General features: G+C 32.3%; 1 protein-coding gene and 2 pseudogenes across 2 annotated transcripts; all 3 read right to left on the bottom strand.

Moving 5' to 3' along the window:
* Positions 1 to 5,501: 5,501 nt before the first annotated feature.
* LOC124822045 (disease resistance protein RUN1-like) lies at positions 5,502 to 9,130 on the bottom strand. Its single transcript, XM_088102081.1, has 2 exons — positions 8,991 to 9,130; positions 5,502 to 8,904 (listed from the first exon to the last, which is right to left on the bottom strand). The coding sequence occupies exons 1-2, from the start codon at positions 9,128 to 9,130 to the stop codon at positions 7,782 to 7,784; spliced, it is 1,263 nt and encodes a 420-aa protein (XP_087958207.1). The 3' UTR covers positions 5,502 to 7,781.
* A 1,433-nt stretch (positions 9,131 to 10,563) lies between these two features.
* On the bottom strand, positions 10,564 to 14,585 carry LOC148190667 (disease resistance protein RPV1-like; annotated as a pseudogene). Its single transcript, XR_015782959.1, has 5 exons — positions 13,976 to 14,585; positions 12,768 to 13,896; positions 12,452 to 12,667; positions 11,598 to 12,329; positions 10,564 to 11,102 (listed from the first exon to the last, which is right to left on the bottom strand). The product of XR_015782959.1 is annotated as a disease resistance protein RPV1-like (transcript).
* A 3,173-nt stretch (positions 14,586 to 17,758) lies between these two features.
* On the bottom strand, positions 17,759 to 19,595 carry LOC148190666 (uncharacterized; annotated as a pseudogene).
* Positions 19,596 to 20,557: the final 962 nt, after the last annotated feature.

Raw genomic sequence — 20,557 nt, 5'->3', positions numbered from 1 at the left:
GCTACTGGAAGAGATATTTTATCTCCGCAGCTTTTTCAGCATTTGGGTTTTGGTTTGAAAAGGCTTTTTGAGCCTTTCTTCGTGACTAAAGATTTGGGCCTTATTTACAATACGGATAAGTACCTTGACTGAACACTTAAAAGAGTGTTTGGATCATATGCTCATAACCAATTAAGAAAAGGAGATGAGTTTGTTAGTAATAGTATAACTTCTGTTGTTGTTGTTGGATATACCATATGATAAAAAATGTTGGAAATTAATTTGACTTGGAAACAAAAAGATGTTTTTATTTCTTTGTTGATTGTTTTTTTAGACAAAATACATTTATGAATATTTGGTATTGAATTGATGAAAAATAAAATGAAACTTAAAATTGTTCCTTATCTACTACAAATAGACATGAAAATAACACGTTAAAAAAAGAAGAAAAGTGTGCTTTTAGATAGAGCATTCAGCATAAAAGATGAAAAGAATTCAAAGCTTTAATGGCTAGAATATTCTATTATATTGGGTTGCTTTTTTTACCTTGCAAGAAAATCCTATTAAGTGAATTTATATTAGTTTCTGCAAATAATAATTTTTAGTGATTTTATTCTGTGAGGTACAATGCGTTCAAAACAACTCTATTACAATAAAAGAAAACACTTATTGAGAGGTTAATTTAACCAATTAAATCAACTTGAAACAAAAATGGTTTGCATATAGTCTTTGATGATCATGCATGTATCCAACAAATACATATTTACATGATCGATCTTCACACCAATATTAAGACCAATCTTCAAGACAACAATAGTTTCACACTCTAACTAAGCCAAGCTATTGGGGTACAAACAAAGTTTCACATCGGATAAAAGAAGAGTTGGACATGGGTTTATATACATATAGATACCTCCATTGGTAAGATGTTTTTTGGAGTGATACCAAAAGTAAATCCGTGAAGGCTTGGCCCAAAGCGGACAATATTTTATCCGTGTGAAAATATGTGTATATTGAATCTCCCCAACACAAGCAACCTCAAAAGATCAAACATAACCCAGTCAAACCATAAACTAACACATTTAGCAAACAAACTAGCCAAAACGACTAACACCAAAAATATTTGTTATGTGATTATTATTGTCTTTTTTTATTGTTGTTCTTCATATATTCTTGCAAGTTTAGAAAAATTATTTTCAAGTTGTATTCTTTAAGCAATAATAAATTATATTTTTTGAATTGCTTGATAAATTTGAGGTAAAGGGATGGTTCTTCCATTTCTGAACATTTATAACAATGAAATTTTGAGACTATTAAACTAAATACTCTACCAAAGTCTTGGGAGATATTTCAAGTTTCAATTACAAATTTAGCCCCTAATGGCATTGTTTCTTTCCAAATGGCAAAGAGTAACATCGTTAATGAAGATATAAGAAGGAAGACATGTGGTTCTTCATTTTAGTCTAAGGTGCTTGTCATTGAAAAATAAGGGAGATGGTGATATTGTTCTTATTCATGACTATTTATTAATCTTGTATCTTATGGGAGAGTATGTGGATTATTGATAATAGTGCTACAGTATATATTACACCAAGGAAGGCATTTTTCACATTTTACCCTTGCGGTGATTTTGGAGTGCTGAAGATGGGTAATGATAGTGTGTCAAAGGTTTTTGCTTGCAAACATAACTACCATTTGTTGCATGTACAACAGTGGTGGAGAGAGTGTTATTGTTTCTAGTTAAGATTTTTCTACCTTCTCATAAAGTACTCAATTAAACATTAAGAAATAATATGTGATGTGTTGTTGAACCACTTTCCCTAAGGATCTCCACAACACAGTGATGAAGGATAAAAATTCTAAGAATCCACAACATTCATATTTGACAAGATATAAAGTTGTCAAATTTGATGATCTGGAAATCTAGATTAGCAAAAATGAACTTTGTAATGTTAGCGACAATGTCAAAAGTGTGAAGGTTGGGAACAATGTATAAGACCCAGAAAAAATGTAGTAATTATGGAATAAATTGGTTTTGAGACTTTGAGTATTATTTTTTGGTAATTGGAGTTTAATGCTTAGGTGTTTTGTAGAATTATAATTGTTATATATGTTAATTATTTAATGATTATTATTGATATAGTGCAACACGTGATTGATATGTTATTAAATTGGTGATTCGTATATGTGTGATATTACCAATGTGATGTGTTGTTTTGTTGATATGAATGTTGTTTAGGATGCAATAAATGTGGGTTCAATGCCTAGGAAGAAGAGTTTAGGAGAAACTTATATTTTAAGTGTATTTATAACCGAGGTACAAAAGAGTATTTTTAACTTTATTAAATGGTGCATAAATTATAGTAGGGGATGTAGAAAGTAAAAGAATGAAAATAAAATCTGAATAATAGAAAGGTTACGTGAATCTTATGAGGATTTAGTAGTTATTGATATTTTAAAAAGTAGTTTATAGGAAATCTTGGTGGTTTTATAGATTAAGTGAGAGATCTTATTTTAACCAAAAAGATAGAGATAGAGTAGAAGAATATAAAAAGGAGAAGATTGAAAAGGGTCTGCACACTGTTACCCTAATTCTAAAAATGAAAAGGAGATAGATGAGGGAGAAGAGACGTTTTCTTGGAGAAAAGAGGAAGAACTGCAAAAAAATCTTAGTGTAAGGGAGGATTTGTGGTGTTTTGGAGTATAAATAAAGTCCTAGTATATGCCAAGGTATGGGAAAGCTTACCTTTGTTTGTTTTCTTGTTGTTTGTATGATGAATAGGGTTTGTTCTTTATTATCTTGAAAGGTAATGCTGTTTGGATGCATGTGTATGTACGAGAATATGTTATGCATGATGATAGAGTTTATACCATGTTTGTGTTGGATTTTCCCTATGGAAATATGTATGTTTTATTGGGTTATCTCATAATAGGTATTGATGTTAAGGAGAACAAAATTATGATGTTTGAAGGTTTTATCATGCACGTGTGTGTGTGTGTGTGTGTGTGTGTGTGTGTGTGTGTGTGTGTGTGTGTGTGTGTGTGTGTGTGTGTGTGTGTGTGTGTGTGTGTGTGTGTGTGTGTGTGTGTGTGTGTGTGTGTGTGTGTGTGTGTGTGTGTGTGTGTGTGTGTGTGTGTGTGTGTGTGTGTGTGTGTGTGTGTGTGTGTGTGTGTGTGTGTGTGTGTGTGTGTGTGTGTGTGTGTGTGTGTGTGTGTGTGTGTGTGTGTGTGTGTGTGTGTGTGTGTGTGTGTGTGTGTGTGTGTGTGTGTGTGTGTGTGTGTGTGTGTGTGTGTGTGTGTGTGTGTGTGTGTGTGTGTGTGTGTGTGTGTGTGTGTGTGTGTGTGTGTGTGTGTGTGTGTGTGTGTGTGTGTGTGTGTGTGTGTGTGTGTGTGTGTGTGTGTGTGTGTGTGTGTGTGTGTGTGTGTGTGTGTGTGTGTGTGTGTGTGTGTGTGTGTGTGTGTGTGTGTGTGTGTGTGTGTGTGTGTGTGTGTGTGTGTGTGTGTGTGTGTGTGTGTGTGTGTGTGTGTGTGTGTGTGTGTGTGTGTGTGTGTGTGTGTGTGTGTGTGTGTGTGTGTGTGTGTGTGTGTGTGTGTGTGTGTGTGTGTGTGTGTGTGTGTGTGTGTGTGTGTGTGTGTGTGTGTGTGTGTGTGTGTGTGTGTGTGTGTGTGTGTGTGTGTGTGTGTGTGTGTGTGTGTGTGTGTGTGTGTGTGTGTGTGATATATACTTATTAGACTAGTCTAATAACACGTATTTAACGAAATCAATGCATTGATTAGATAAGTAATAATTCACATTACATTATTCATACAATAATTTATATTTTTAACAAATCAATCCTATATATTTATGCATATCCTTTATTTTTTATATTTTATTTTACTTTTACACATGTTTTATCTTTTATATTTTTACAAAGTCTATTATTTATATTTTTATAAATATATTCACATTCTAAACCTATAAATTATTTTCAAAATTAATTCTATTCCAAACTTAATTATAAACCTAAAAGTATTTATTAGTTTTTCGATTTCTTATTTTCTTTCAATAAACCAACAAATCAACTAATTTTGGATACACACGTTCAAAACCAGTTAATATTAAAAAGAATAAGCTTACAGAATGGTGCACGCGGCTAACGCAAAGTCACGGATGCGATGCCAATCGAATATAACATCCTTACAATGTACACGTTGATAAATAAATGTAGTAAAGAAAACCTTCTTATCTTTTGATATCCACGTTGATAGTATGTATTCATTGGGAGTAGTTCTACTGAGACGAGCCATACATTAATCCAAATTTTAAATTTCGAAATCCGTCGTATGAAGAAAACTAATCTTTATAGAAGACTGGAATCATCCTTACAGACACCACACATGTCAACATATTCTCGATTGATCTATGATCTTGTGAGCGTTGTCAAATGTTCGTTGCTCTCTCTCCACTTATTTGAAAATATACACTTATGCAAATTAATCTTAATTTTTTAAAATATGTTAAAATAATTAGTATATTTCAAATTTACAACAAAGGAAAGATAAAAAAAGAAACTAACAGAAAATAAAAAACTTTGTATCTCTTCATTTTATTTTTAGTTTTTATTTGTAAATAATAGCTATTTTTCTTTTAGAATTTATTTAGAAAAATATGCGTAGTTATTATCCATAAAATACGAAATCGATAAGAAAGAAATGGTAACTGTTAATGAAGATCTATACATAAAATGTCTCATTGAATTTGATGTGAAAATCGTATTATATAAATACCATAAACTTCCATAATATTCACTATCTTTGTATTTCATGCATTTTTTATTTTTATTTTAATTTATGTTAAAACTTTCAATCCTTTATATTTTTCTATTGTAGATTACATTTAATAAATTTTACTTTATTAAACTCAAATCCAATTTACTGTTCTGTCTACTTATTTTTAAAATAATTTTATTTGTTTTAATTAATTTATGTGTCATAATCCTTGTAAATTTACTTTTAATCCCTTTTACATTGCTCTAAATATATGTCAAACACTTTACAATTATTATTTTAAAATTAAGTTAATTAAATTAATCTTTACTATTTGAAGTCATCCTTCCAATGTTTTCGGTTGAATTCTTTTCTCAAGTTCTAACAATTTGTTATCATAAAATATTAAAATAATAAAAATATCCAAAGGCTGAATTTCTTATAATATTTAATATAAATTTTGATTCTTACATTAATGAATCAAGTACTTATTTTTAATTTATAAAAATATTAAATAAACATCAAATTAAAAATTTTTAATATATTGTTAGCCTAAAAAAATATTCGTTTAAAATATATTTTAAAGAAAAACTATAACTAAGAATTTTCCATTTTCTAATCAGGAATTTCACTTTTTATATAAGCTAATTCTACACAGTTTCGCAGTAGTTGAAATTAAAAGTTGAAGTGTTTGCACCTTTTAGCTTGAACTTAAATAACACATAGTAAAGATTAAAAAAGTTGTTTCGTGTCTGAAAACTTAGCACGTTTTACGTTCTTTAATATTTTTATTCATTTGCATAAAAATAAAAATAAATAAGTAACATAAAGATTTACAGAGACAGCTGGGCTGATCTTTGTGCTTTGTGAGTTGGCACAAATTTCTTATTCTAATAAACCTACATTTCCCTGCTACCTTTATATCCAAACCATAAATACACTCATCATTCATCATCCACGTTGCATATTCCTTCGCAAAATAGATAATACCCTGAGTTTCAAATCCTCCCTTTTGGCCCTCAATGGTCAGATAAGGACATTGTCTATTTATTACTCGATTTATAAAGAAAAATCCATTCATTATATATCCATTACATATACACATTTAAAAAATATATTTTAAAATTTATGAATCTTAAACTAATTTTTTATCAAAGTTCTTATGTATTCTTAGTGTTTTTTAAAGTTGTAAATTTAATCTTTTTTTGTCGTGGTAATATATCTCATTTTTTCTTTAACAAGATTTAGAGTGTCGAGGTTGTTCTTCTTTTTCTTTCAGGTTATTGTGTATTGTCGCGAGTCTCATCTCTTCTTAGACAATTATTTATAGCATCAAGATTGCTCTTTTTTTTTTTTCAGATGCATTCATTAAAGAATTTTGATTTTTTTAGGTTTCTCTCATGTTCATCTATGGGTTTTTTCGTTGTTGTCTCTTTTGACCTCTTTTTGTTACTATTGCGTTTGATCCATATATATATGTTTTCTCCCCCGTGACAAAGATGATTTTTGTTAGTTTATTTATAGCTATAGTTACTCTTCAACAATGACTTCTTTATCCACTGATTTCAACAATGCATCCCTTAATGGTGATTTGCAAAAAGATATTTATATGGAGCAACTTCCTAGATTTGTTGCTCAAAGGAGTCTTATAGGTTAGTATTTCATCTTTTATGTCATTTTCGCAAATCAATAACAATTTGGTGTCATTCAAGTGCGGAAACAGGTATTTTTACTTAGTATATTGATTATATTAGTAGTAAGATTACGAGAGTGTTAGGTATATCATATTTATTTTATCTTTAATTAATTTATTATTATTTTTATTTGTATTTTGTGTTTAGTTTATATTTCTTTTATTATAAATAGACGATTATATGTGTATATTTAATACAAAAAAGATAAATATCATACATAGTTTTCAGTATATTCAGTATAATTAATAAAAAATTTATTTATAACTTCAACCCTTCGTTATTAAAATATTAAAATATTCTTATATAATTTAGGTTTTCACATTAAGCTTTAAAGGACAAAAAGATGATAAAATCGTTCTAATCAAACTCATTGTAATAATTACAACGGCTTTCACTCAATATGTTGTAACCAAAGCTAATAATGAAGGAATCAAATTTCTTGTATCAACACCTAGGCAGAGCTTTAAGCCATATAATGGTCTGGTCAATTTGCAAACCAAGTTTTGTTATTCTGTAAAGTCTTTTGTTTGGAGCATATATTTTACCTCTTCTAGGCCTTCATGAAGAAAAACAATTTTTATATCCAATTACTCATGTAGATCAAATGGAGCACATAAGGCTAAAACAACTTAAATTATTGTCAATCTAACAATTGGATATTAAAAACATTTTGCTTAAGTCAATGCCTTCTTTATAAGTATATCACTTCACTGCCAATCTAACATGGCATCGTTCTACTTGATCATTGTCATCTTTTTTGATCTTATAGACCCATTTGTAACCAATGACTTATTGACATTTTAGAAGTGCAACAAGCTTCCATGTCTTATTTTTGTATAGAGCCTTTGTTTCTTCTTGCATCGCCATCATACATAAAGAAGCATCTAAACCGCTCACAACCTCTTGAAAAGTTGAAGGCTCTTCCTCATTCGGAAGACAATATACATCTTGGCTTGTCATAACATATTGTAAGTGCTAAGATGGTTTAACCTTTTCTCATGTTGATCGCTGGTGTCCTCCCTTACTAACTACATTTGGCTCTTGTTCTTCATGCTCTTTTTTGACTAAGAAGAATTATCCAAAGGCTTTCTATTTGTACTATGGTAGTATCCTTTGGTAGTATCCTTTGTAAAGTTGTCATTTGTGTACTTATTTTGCTATTAATTGTCTGTAAAGGAATTAAAAAATTGACTTACTACACTAATTGCAAGGAAATGTTAGGATGAGTAATTGTAAGATCAAGATTTGACATAGGCTATCCTTAATTTGTTATGAGTTTGGTATTAGGATCCATAGGTGTGTCAACAGATTTTGAATACATCAACTCAGTTTTCTCCAAAATATTTATGCATGCTTTCTTTAAGATTTAATAATACCATTGTTGGATTGTACCACCTCAATAGTATCTGTCAATACATATTCTGAATCGTCAAACCGCAGTCGCCGCTCCCTCCGAAATTCCTTTTCATAAATTTCATTAATAATATTTCTTCCCATTTCTTGTAACAAAAGATGCATTCCAAGTTTGTTTTTCCTTTTAACTTTTATGAGACTAAGTTCTATGAGAACTCTTATTCCACTGTCAGCGTCTACTCCGCATCCATTTAGCATCTTCGTAACATAGTCTCTGCCCTCACCAACAAAGGAACAACATATATCAAGGAATAAATCTTTTTCAATTTGATTCCGTAATCCGTCAAAGCTTATTTCCAATTTCTGTCGAACATTATACAGGGGAGTTTTCTCTAATTTTAACATTACACTATTCCATTCTTCTTTTGTCTTTTTAAATAAACAATTTCCAATGACTTCAAGAGCTAGAGGTAGTCCTTCTCCACAATGAGTAACTACACCTTTTGCAAGGTAATTGTATTCTTCTTTTGGTTTTGCTTCTCTAAATGCGTACCAACTAAGAAGCTCAAGGGATTCGTTAGGGTCCATTAGCCTTATCCCGAAAACAGAATCAACTTTAACAATCCTCGGTAGGTCTACATCTCTTGTTGTAATGATTATTACTGTTCCTCCACCGAACCATTCACGGCATCCCCATAGATCTAACAATGTAAAATTCTCGGTCACATCGTCAAGTACAATTAACACTCTTTTCCCAGTAAGTCTTTCCCGAATCATTCTTGTTCCCATATCAACACTAGGTATCTCCACCTTTGGTTTTAGGACATCTAAAAGAAATTGTTCTTGTAAACGATGATGCCCTCTTCTTCGACTAACTTGTCCAATATTTTCGATGAAACTTTTCTCCGTGAATGTTTCATGAATTTTATTGTAGATGGCTTTGGCAAGGGTGGTTTTCCCAGATCCTCCAGCTCCACTTATCCCTATTATACAAACTTCGCTCGATTTATCTTTTATAGTTTGAATTAGATCTTCCACGTTGGATTGTAATCCAACTGGAAATTTAGTAGCAGACAAGACTGGTAAATTAAGAACGCTCTTAACAATTTTGTCCACTAGTTCAGCATCACTCGTTCAAGTTCAATAGCAAGTCATGTATTAACAAAATTAAAGTACAAGCTTAAAATATGGTTATTGAGCGAGTGACTGATTTACCTGTAATTGCTCTCATCCCATCCAAAGAAATTTGCAGCTTTGGTGAGTGCGTGGCTCCACCTGGACATGCCATGCTCCAGTTCTTCTCCTGAGAAAGTTCGGGGTCCAGATTTTTCAAAGGCTTTTCCAAACTCACCCATCTGAAAGCGTACATCAAATGGCTGATTTATACTGATTTTCAATTTTACGTTGTTAGCATATCTAAACTCATGAAAAGCGTGAAAAGTTATAATTTTCAACAATTTAATCAGTTTTTAACCTACTAATATTAACCCACTCATTTTCTCTATTAGGAATTTTAATGAAATTTACACCATCCAATGTTGGTCTATCTAATAAGGTTTCGATAAACCTTTACTCAGAGATCTGTTTAGCCTTCTTCTTCACTATAGTTGGATATTCCATCCACCTTCAATCCTATTTAGCTGGTTTTTTCCTCCTATTCAAATTCACCATGCAGTGAATTTACTTGTTAATATTATTCCCTTCTACAATCCATATATCCCTTGATCTTTGTCTCAATATTGATTCATCGTATTTTGCTAAATTCCACATTTGCTTTGCAGCACCTTCTTGGTTATGCAGTCCACATCTTGAAGGAAGAGCACGCTACCTTTGTGTTCAATACCAAAATATAACTTCAAGGAGGATTAATTTGTTACTTTAAAAGCTATCCAAGATATGAATAATAAAAACCAAAGTAGACTCTTAAGGTTATCTCACAAAATCAAAGTTTATTCAATCTTCAGAAGTGATTGCAAGAGAATGGTGACACCTTACTTATAAAAGTGATTACTGCAACAAGATATAGGAAGGAACTTTCTATTCAAACAACATTTGAAAATGCAAAATTTCAAGTTTATCATAACATGTGTCAATTTTACAACCGGAATAAAGTCTAAAATGTCAATAAAAATGTTACCCACGATAGTATAAATATTAATTGTACTTGTCAAAATAGTTATTTTTTTTAAATCTTTTAAAAGATTATATTTGGTCATATCAAATGAATATTAATTTATAAGAATTAAGTTCAAAATGTTTTTAACAAAATTAAAATAATTTGTAAGATCATGGCTATAATTGCAATAAAAAAATAGTTAAAAACCGAATATTAAAAACTTACAACTGAAAACTATATGAATGTCAATTGAAAAGATTGATATATTTAATTATAAATAAAACACATCAGAAAAGAGTAACAACGAGAAGTTAAATTAAAATTTGGTTCATTTAGTCTTAATTAAAGGGATGAGGCTAAGGTGCTTATTATGATGAAACAGAAAACAGAGACTACCTAGCACAGAGAAAAACAGAACACCTAACAGAATATCGAACAATGTCTGTCTTTATTTCATAATGCATGTCTTTTTTTAAGAAGATTTCCAATGAGATATTATATGTTAAAAGGGAAAAGAATTGAAAAAGTAACAAGAAAACAAATACAATAAACAGCTCAAGTGACGCCAAGGAAGCACAATGTGAGCAGTGAGAAACAGGATAAAGCAAACATGAATTTCTTAACTATAAGCTATACTCTAAAGTAAAATAAGGAAAGGATGGAAAAAATGAATTGCAATCAAGGGCACAGATTAATTCCATAAGTAAAGGGATCCTGCAGTTCTCATAGAAGATAAATGACTTGCCAGAAGTCACTTTACAATTTTCTTTATGAATCTAAGGAGATCATTTTTTTTTTGGAGTAGGCACTTTTTCCAAGTAATGTGATTCACCACATATAAGATAGACATGTGTATTCTTGACCACCACTCCTTGAGAAAAAATCACAAAAATCTCCACCTTGTCTCCTGATCCTAAATTTGACCTTATAGCCTGCCAATCTATATCATTAAAGGAAATTCTTTTGCCATGCATGTGTATCTGCAATGTGCACTTTGTGTAATTGACAATTAAAACAGTTCTAATTCCTTCAGAGGCCACAATTTCAATTTTAGGGGTTGATACATAAACAACACACAAAACCATTCCCTTCATGTCATTATCTGTAGGCACGGTGAAAGAAACAGAATCTCCCTCACCCATATGGGCCAACCAATAAGGGTGGTTGTCACCTGGAAGAGAGACATCAGAACACTCACTACTTGCCAATACCTGTACCATGAGACAAAAGCTTAGTCATTTATTTAATTTTCCTATTCATATTGTCTTCTACAATCATTATTTGTCGATAAAGATTACAAAATCCAATACTCAATTAAAGCATATCGCTATGGAATTTAAATAAATTTGGTTAGTAGTTTTGTTGTGTATACACAAGCATCTTGTCGTTAGGGATTTAGAATCCATTTCTTTTTTCGTCTCATTCAGTTTTATATAATCATTGAGTATAATAAGAATGAACAAACTAGTCAAGCAAGAAAGAGGAAATCAATTTCCTAGTACTTAGTATAAGCATGATCATTTGGTTATTCGATTATTAATATCAAATACTTTTGGATAAAGTTGAGTAGCTCTAGAAGCAACAAGTGCTAAAAGTATAGAATTGTAATTTTTATTAGATACTTTATTATGATTATTTTCCGTTCTCTAAATTAATAACTAAAATGATGGAGAATGAAATAAACAACGGAAAAGGGAGAGAAGAACCTCAGATATGTTATTGCTGACAGCATTGAAGAATTCATGGTATGCTCCAACACCGATCAAAGAAGACCTGAAATGCTGCTTTGAAATTTCTGATTCAGTAATATTTGAAAAATAGTCGACCAGAATATGTTTTACTTGCTTAGATAGTTGAAACTCGGTGTCACATTGCACCAAAACACTTCGAAGATTTGCCAAGTTGCCAAGCAATGGCGCAATATCATCCCAACTATTATAGTCCATATCCACACTATTCGAATTAATATAAGATATCGAATTCATTGTTGGCGACATCCAGGACCGAATAATGATTGAAGGAAAAGGATTACATGACAATCTCTCAAATCCTTCTAAGGATATATATCCAATGGCTGTTGAACTTACAATTGAAAAAGGCACTTTTTTCACAGTTGTATTTTCAACAGCTAGAGTTATCAAGGATTTCATTTGCACTATATCTTTTTCCATTGGGTCAATCTTCGAACACCCAGAGAGGATAAGAGTTTTTAAAGATTTCAACCAATATATCTCTTGGGGGAGATTGCTTAGACGTTTACAGTCCTTCAAATTGAGTAGTATAAGATAACAGAGATGTCCAATAGATTGGTGTACTTTCCGCAATCTCGGACAATCTTTTAGAATGAGTTCTTCAAGATTGGGTAGTCTCGAAAAGTCAGGTGTTTCTGTTAAGTACATGGAGTGACTAAGGTTAAGGACTTTTAGTGATTTCAAAACCTACACCAAGATAGTTTTTGATAAATATTAGAGACAGAAAATAAAAATTGAGACAGTAGCAAGTTACTATTTTATTTTAATTAAGCTTTATGTTGTAATGAAGAATGGCTCGTAATAAAAACCTGGGGTTCTTCCCAAAAGAATTGAAGAAGACTGTATTTTAGATCCATCGCTATTGTATCATGCGCATTAAAGACGTTGGTTATGTATTCTTTAGAAAATCCATGGAAACTAATCCATCTCAATTTCGGAGTAAGGTTCTCAGAATTTACACCGTCTTTCTGAAGTCTTGATGGTTCTCTTCTTGTCGAAAGCAATACCTTATAGTTTTTTCTCCCCTGTGATTTAAAGAGTAAAAAAAGAAAAAATGCATTGCGTACATGAGAAATTAAACACTTTCAAAAGAGGTTTCAAATCACATACAAAGAATGTTCTTACAGCATTCACTTTCAATGCATATTCTGCATCCACATCATACAACAGTTGACCGTTCTTCCAACGTTTCTCTCCTGAAATTTCACGAAAAATTGCTATTCCCATTTCTTGTAATAAAGGATGCATTCCAAATTTGTTATTTCTTTTGACTTTAATGAGGTTACGCTCCATGAGAACTCTTATTCCACTATGAGCGTCTACTCTAAAGTCATGTAGAACACCTGTTTCACTATCAGGTTCTACTACAGAGCTGCTTAGGATATTCGTAGCATAGGCTCTGTCCTTACCAACAAAGAAACAAGATAAATCAAGGAATAAGTTCCTTTCCAATTGATTGCGTAAACGGTCCAAGCTTATTTTCAATTTCTGTTGAACATTGTGATAGGGAATTTTCTCTAATTTAAACAATACACTATACCATTCCACTTCCGTCCTTTCAAATAAGGTACTTCCAATGACTTCAAGAACTAGAGGTAGTCCTCCACAAAGAGAAATTAATCTTCTTGCAAGGTAATCGTATTCTTCTTTTGGTTTTGCTTCTCTAAATGCGTGCCAACTAAGAAGCTCAAGGGACCTATTTTCATTCATTGGATTTATCCGAAAAACAGATTGAACTTGATATTCCTTAAATAGGTCGTCGTCTGTTGTTGTCATGATTATTACAGTTCCTTTACTTAACCATGAATGACTTTCCCTTAGATATAATAATAAAAGATAGTCATCCATATCGTCAAGTACAATGAGGACCCTTTTCCCCAAAAGTCTGTCCCGAATCATATTCTTTCCCATCTCAAGGGTATCTATTTTCACCTTTGTTTTTATGACATCTGAAAGAAGTTGTTCCTGAAAATGTATACCCCCTCTTGGTTCACTAAATTGTGCAATACCTTCAATGAAACTTTTATGCATGAATGTACCATGGATTTGATGGTAGATGGCTTTGGCAAGGGTGGTTTTACCTGATCCTCTCGTTCCACATATCCCTATTGTACAAACATTCATGGATTTATCTTTTATAGTTTGAATTAGTTCTTCCACTGGGTATTGTAACCCAACTGGGAATTTAGTAGCAGAAAAAACTGATGAATTACGAACGCTCATAACAATTTCGTGCACTAGTTCAGCATCACTCCTTCAAGTTTAATAGAAGTCATGTATTAACAATGTTAAATCAAAAGCCTGAAATATGGTTGAGTGAGTGAGTGATTTACCTGTGATTACTCTCATCCCATCCAAACAAATTTGAAGCTTTGGTGAGTGCGTGGCTCCATCTGGACATGCCATGCTCAAGTTGTTGTGCTGAAAATGTTTGATGTGCAGTTTCTTTGAAGGCCTTTCCAAAATCACCCTTCTGAAAACGTACATCGGATGGCTGAATTTCGTAATATACAGGCAGAACATGTCGGCAATAAGTTTGGTGCCATTGAATGATTTGTTGAAGCTGATGAAGACACCAAGCAGATTCAGAATAGGTTTTGGTGAAAACAACTATTACTACCCGACACAGATCGAGAATAGGTTGTTGGACGTGCGTTGACTCCACTGCATTCTGATGGTGAAGAAAAGTGGTGAGTCCAACGGACGAGAGGACAGAATCTAGATGAGAAACAAATTTCGTGAGGATGTCTTCTCCATTGAAATTGATGAGCACGTCGTAATACCGTGGGAGTTTGGATGATGAAGACGCGAATTCCATGGAGGGAATTGATGAGGTAATGAACTGTTAGAAGAGAAAGCAATAATGAATCACTCCCAAAGAGATTATCCGTACAGACACCTAAGCGAGTCGAAGTACATATTTTAATTATCCTCGTAACGCGTTAAGACCATCACAGAACCTTTTTTACTTTGAACCAGCACCCACTTTCAACCACAAAAAAATATATTACACTAATTACTATGAAATATTTTCTATTTTATTTAAAATTACATATTTTAATGCTATAGTGTCTGATCCGGTAGGCTTTGCAACAATGCATCGCCGCCGACAAACATGACATATTACTGAACCGTGTTCTAAAGATATTTAAGCCCGTTTGTTCTATTTGGTAAAATAGCCTGTGAGTATTGAGTTATTATTGGGCCAACACGGATATTGGTATTATTGGAGTAATATTAATTTAAGGTCCATGATAAACTATAACAGGTACATACCATTAGTTGGATCAAGTGATTTAGAAGTAAGAAAAAATAGAAAGAGATAACAGAAAGGTATATTTCTCTGCCCTACTCACTTATATACCGAAACACATCTTAACCTTACTTTTATTTTTAAAACATCGAGTCTCTTTCTATAGTATGCTAATATCCTTTAAATAACATGATCATATTTCACAGTACACAAATACACGTATATCTATGAAAGAGGTTGTTCTTATAATAATAAATAAAAAAAGGAAAAAGTATAATTGCCGTTTTGGAAAACATAAACTTTTTAGTAAATAATTAGAGTAAACAACTAGTATAGTGGAATAAGCATCAACATGTTTCATTTTGAGCAAAAAAGAATCACATACAATAATTTTAATTTTATTAAATTATAATTGAGTATATATTTCGTGTTTATGAGAATTATCAATATGTTTAGTAAAAGAAAAAGTAAATTTAATACGTAATTAATCTTTAAGAAATCACTAAACATTTATATTTAGAAAGCAACAAGTATAGGTAAAAGACACCTTTCAATATCTAATTCATAGTTAACTTATTCTTCAATAAATACAAATGACGATTATTAAAAACCACACATATGTTCAAATACCTCAACAATCAACACATTTTTAACCAAAATTAACTGAATTAAAATTTTTACACTAAAACTATAATATTTGTTTCCTTATTTCCTTGTTGCCCTTAATTATGTTTTTCCCTAACTTATCTATTTTTATTTTAAACCCTAGTTACGATAATTATGTCTCCCTGATATATATATATATATATATATATATATATATATATATATATATATATATATATATATATATATATATATATATATATATATATATATATATATGTATATATGTATATGTATGTATGTATATGTGTATATGTATGTATATATGTATATGTATGTATGTATATGTATGTATGTATATATATCCGGCCAAAGTATATTTCTCAACCCTCTCTATGCATCTTTTCGTTTTACATCCCAAATCTTTTTCCACAGCACTACGTGAGCCACCTACTTTTAGGTCTTCATAATAAAGGTCATTTATTCCACCTACTTTTTTATAAGATGTATGTATAAACTTTACATTAAGCACCATAAAGTACACATACATCTTATAAAAGTCTCCTCTCTTATCTCCATTGGCCTTGTTACGCAGCTTCCTTGCTCCAGTACTTTCCTTATGTAGTTCACACATATTGTTTTTCTCATAGTATTTTTATGTTAGAAATCCAAATCTAAATATAAGTTCTACAATAGATAGACAGAGAAGATAAAGTTAAACATTCTCTTTCAATAAATAAGGTCGAAAACTATATCTTATAACTTTAATCCTCTTCATTTACTTCAATTTATCTATCCTCTTCTAATATATTATCGATTTTCTCTGGTATAGTCTAATTCCAAGTAGAAGTACATGTTAAAGCTCTCAGATACTCAAGTTATTTTTTAATTATTATAAATAAGTCTTAAATGTTCAATAAATGAAATCATCTATCTCTTTATTTTACCTCTCTATTTATTAGTTTTTAAATGAATTTTTGATTAAGGTTTACCCAATCACAGCTTAATATCATCTAAGTATGTTTTTATTTTGTTAATTAAATTGTAAAATCTTTTACGTGCAAATCGATACGAGATTGTTTGATTTAATTTCTACCCTACGCGTGCTGCTGTATGTTCTATTTTTATATATGAAATAAAGTATTTTATTAATAAAGCAGAGTCAAATGGTGGTAGTAAGAGGAAAAGTGGGTGTCAAACTACAATTTTCCTTAATTTTCTGTTCTCCAACGCTTCAAGTTTAAATATTTGGCCGCAAAACACTAATATTGTGCAGGAAATCATTATTTACAATATTTTTTTTTAACATAAGAAATAACTTTAACATCCATGAATGTAGAAAATAGTTTTCTACAGTTCTATCACAACAGTTGGTCATTTTCAGCAATGAAGATTCCCAAATTTATTGAATTTGAAGTTACCGAGATCAGAAAGTAATTTAAAGTTTTGAAAAAGTCTAATCACAAACTTGACGACTTTCACGGTCTCCTCTAAGAATACAAATCCTATCTAAGCAGCTGGATAAGAATAACTAAATAAAAAAACAACAATATCAAATAAAATAAATATTAATGTAACTTTATCATCTCACTCGACATCCCATCTTAGAAAGAAAGATAGGTGATTTAAAACTATCACAGCATAACTCCTTATGTAAATCTGGGGAAACTGTTCAATCCTCTAAACAGGTGAGCATCTTTCTGATAATTGTCAAGAAATTTACTAATGGATGACAAAGATTTAGAATATTCTTATGTTGCTTCAACCATCAACAAACCTCAAAATTAGTAAAATTTAAAGATCAATCCGGAAACATCTACAAGAAATTCAACTACATATATTACTTTCAGGTTTGACTTTTTTTTTTCAAACCACTACAATGCCTAAAATTGTATGTGAAATGGATAGCAAAGTAAAACAACAAAATATCGAACAGCAACTATCTTTATTTCATAATGCAATGCCTTATTTTAAGAAGATTTCTTAATAAAATATCATATATGCTGAAAAGGAAAAGAATTGACAGAAGTATCAACCATAAAAGAAATACAATCAACAGCTCAAGTAAAGCCACGGAAACACTGTCAAGAGAAAAAACATGGTACAATATAAACTTGAATTTATTCAATATAAGCTGCACTAGAGAAAAAACAAAAAAAAGATAAAAAAAATAAACAGAAATCAAGGACTCTAGGATTAATTCCATAACTAAAGGATCCTGCTGTTGTCAAAGATGATATATATGACTTGGCAGAAGTCACATTACAATTTTCTTAATGAATGTAATGAGGGAATTTTTGTTGAAAGCAGGCTCTCTTTCCAAGTGTTCTGATTCACAATATATCAAATAGATAGCTGTGTTCTTGACCATCAATCCATGACCAAAAGTCACAAAAATCTCCACCTTGTCTCCTGATCCTAAATTTGACATTATATCATGCCAATCTTCATCATTAAAGGAAATTACTGTGCCATGGTTGTGCATCAGTAATGTGCACTTTGTATAATTAACAATTAAAACACTTGTAAAACATTCAGTTGTCACGATTCCCGGGGTTGATAAATAAACAACATACAAAACTATTCCCTTCATGACACGATCTTGAGGCACAGTGAAAGAAACAGAATGTCCCTCACCTATATGGGCCAACCAGTAAGGATCATTGTCACCTGGGAGACAAACATCACATGATTCACTGCTTGTCAATACCTGTATCATGAGATAAAAAGCTTTTTAATTTATCTAATTCTGCTATTTGAATTGTCATCTGCAATCATTACTTTTGTCATTAAAAACTACAAAATGAGCATGTAATCAACTATAATGTAATACATAATTAATGTTGGAAGTCCCACGTCAACTAAAGATAAGGCCAAATTAAAGTATATAAGTGGGTGCAGACCTCACCTTACAAGCCGGTTTTGTGGGGATGAGTTAGACCTCAAGTCCACTTCTAACAATTAAAACATACAAACAGTAATTTCTAAACAAAACTGGTTAACAAAACTTAGTATAAGCTTAATCATTTGGTTAGTTGATTATTAAAATCAGAAACTTTTAGATGAAGTTGTGGCAATAGAAATGAAGGGTCATAAAAATTTAGTATTGTGTCAGAGACTTAGGATTACTTTATGTTTAATAGCTAAAATGATGGTGAAGGTGTTAGGTTTCTTTAAGAGTAAGAAACCAGTCTTCAGATCAGTTATAACGATAAATAAAACACTCGAAATTTATAATTCCACGTAAGTTCACACTAGCATTAATGGAAAAACGTAATTAAAAGAACATTCAACAGCATTCAAGGTAAATAAATCCCTTCAAACAGGATAAACTCTGTCCAAACTAAGAAAAATACATCACACCAACCAGGACGAACCGTTTCCCCCTCAAAAGAAACCCTTAAAACATAATAATCAACAACAAATAACTATCCTAGCCAAAGAAGAACCTTATATGCTATTACTTACAGTATTTAAGAATTCATTGTATCTCCCAACACCAACCACAGAAGACCTGAAGCAATGCTTTGAAATTCTTGATTCTGTAATATTCACGCCATATTCAACCAGAATAGTTTTTACTTGCTTAGATAGTTGAAACTCGGCGTCACACTCAATGAAAACGCTTCGAAGATTTGCAAGCCATCTTCAAAACCACAATTTTCATTTAAAAGAAAACAATGCTACAACTCATATTCTATTTCGAAACAAGCCTACTACACCAAGTTTTCGAACCAACTAAAAATACAACTCTACATGTGCCTAACGACTAAACTATAAAAGAACCTTACAAATATACTAGAATCCAGTTGGATAGAACCTATCATTTATATAATTATAAGTTGGATATAACCTATTGTTTCAGTAGGGGTGTGGAGACCAAGATTCGAACCTAACAACTCTAGACTGCTTCTTCTTTGTACTGCTCTCACTGTGCTGTTTCTCTCTCTCTTCTCTGCTTCTCTGAGTAAAGATGGGCTGGGTACCTGCAAAGGCACTCCGACACTCAAGTCAATGGGGGTGTAACTAGATCAAGAATAATTTCTCTCTTAATTTTCTTTAGGAAAAAACGTACCTTTTTTCCTGGTATGCATTGTATATTTAAAACCGTGTAATAAACCGTTTACCTGAAAATCCGGTCAGTTACTGAAGTTGACTGTTTAGAAGTTGTAACTGCCAGATCATGTGCTGATACTAAGTCAATTACTTCCGTGATTCACGGCGCTGGTTAGCCAATATGCGTAACTGCTTATCTGTAACCGCTAGATTACGATATCGCGTTCTGTATGTCGATCATCCTGCGTGTCGACATAAGTGGACGACTTGTCGCACGAATGCTTCATGTCGCGACATCACTGTTTGGTTATCGAGCACCAAGTGGTCGACAACACCATGTGGTCGTATGTCATTACGAGCATGAGAAGGTCCTGCATTGGTTTAACTATCGCCAGGTCGCTCGCCAGGTCGCTCGGGTTATTGGTCGACTGTTGGAGGATTAGGTATCCTATAGTACATGCTCCCCAAGTCCGAGTAAATGGGCATAGCTTTGGCCGACAGAATTACGAAGGACTTTTGAGCGTTGTTTGAGGAAACGAGGAGACGTGGAGAAAACGAGGAGACGTGGAGGAAACGAGGAGACGTGGAGGAAACGAGGGGACGTGGGTTGACAGCCGTTTGGCGTTACAAATTTTAGGGTTTTCCCGCTCTTTTAGGGAAGCGAGGGGGCGCGATTTGGTAGCCGTTAGATTAAAAAGAATCCTACGGCGCCTGACGATTAAACGGTTTGCCTTCTTCAACACGATTCAGAAGGGGGTTAGTCACTTTTGCGGAAGAATTGAGATTGACAGTGTGCACCGTGAGCGAGATTGTTTCCTCTTCATCCTCTTTGCTTACGTTGCTACAAGAATCAACCAGGTAACCCTAAAATCTCCTTCGTCTTAGTGTATTTACTGCTGATCATGGAAGGAAGGGGGGAGAACACCGGTGGCGATATGCCGGGGCCGTCATCAACGGCGGAGTGCCCTGAAGTTACCACTATACCTTATGGTGATGAGGC

This window comes from Vigna umbellata, chromosome 11, assembly GCF_029865625.1.
Source record: "Vigna umbellata cultivar VRB3 chromosome 11, Vumbellata_1.0, whole genome shotgun sequence".
In the NCBI taxonomy this organism is placed as follows: Eukaryota; Viridiplantae; Streptophyta; class Magnoliopsida; order Fabales; family Fabaceae; genus Vigna; species Vigna umbellata.
The sequence above is the reverse complement of the archived record's forward strand: the minus strand, read 5'-3'. Positions and strand labels throughout refer to the sequence as shown.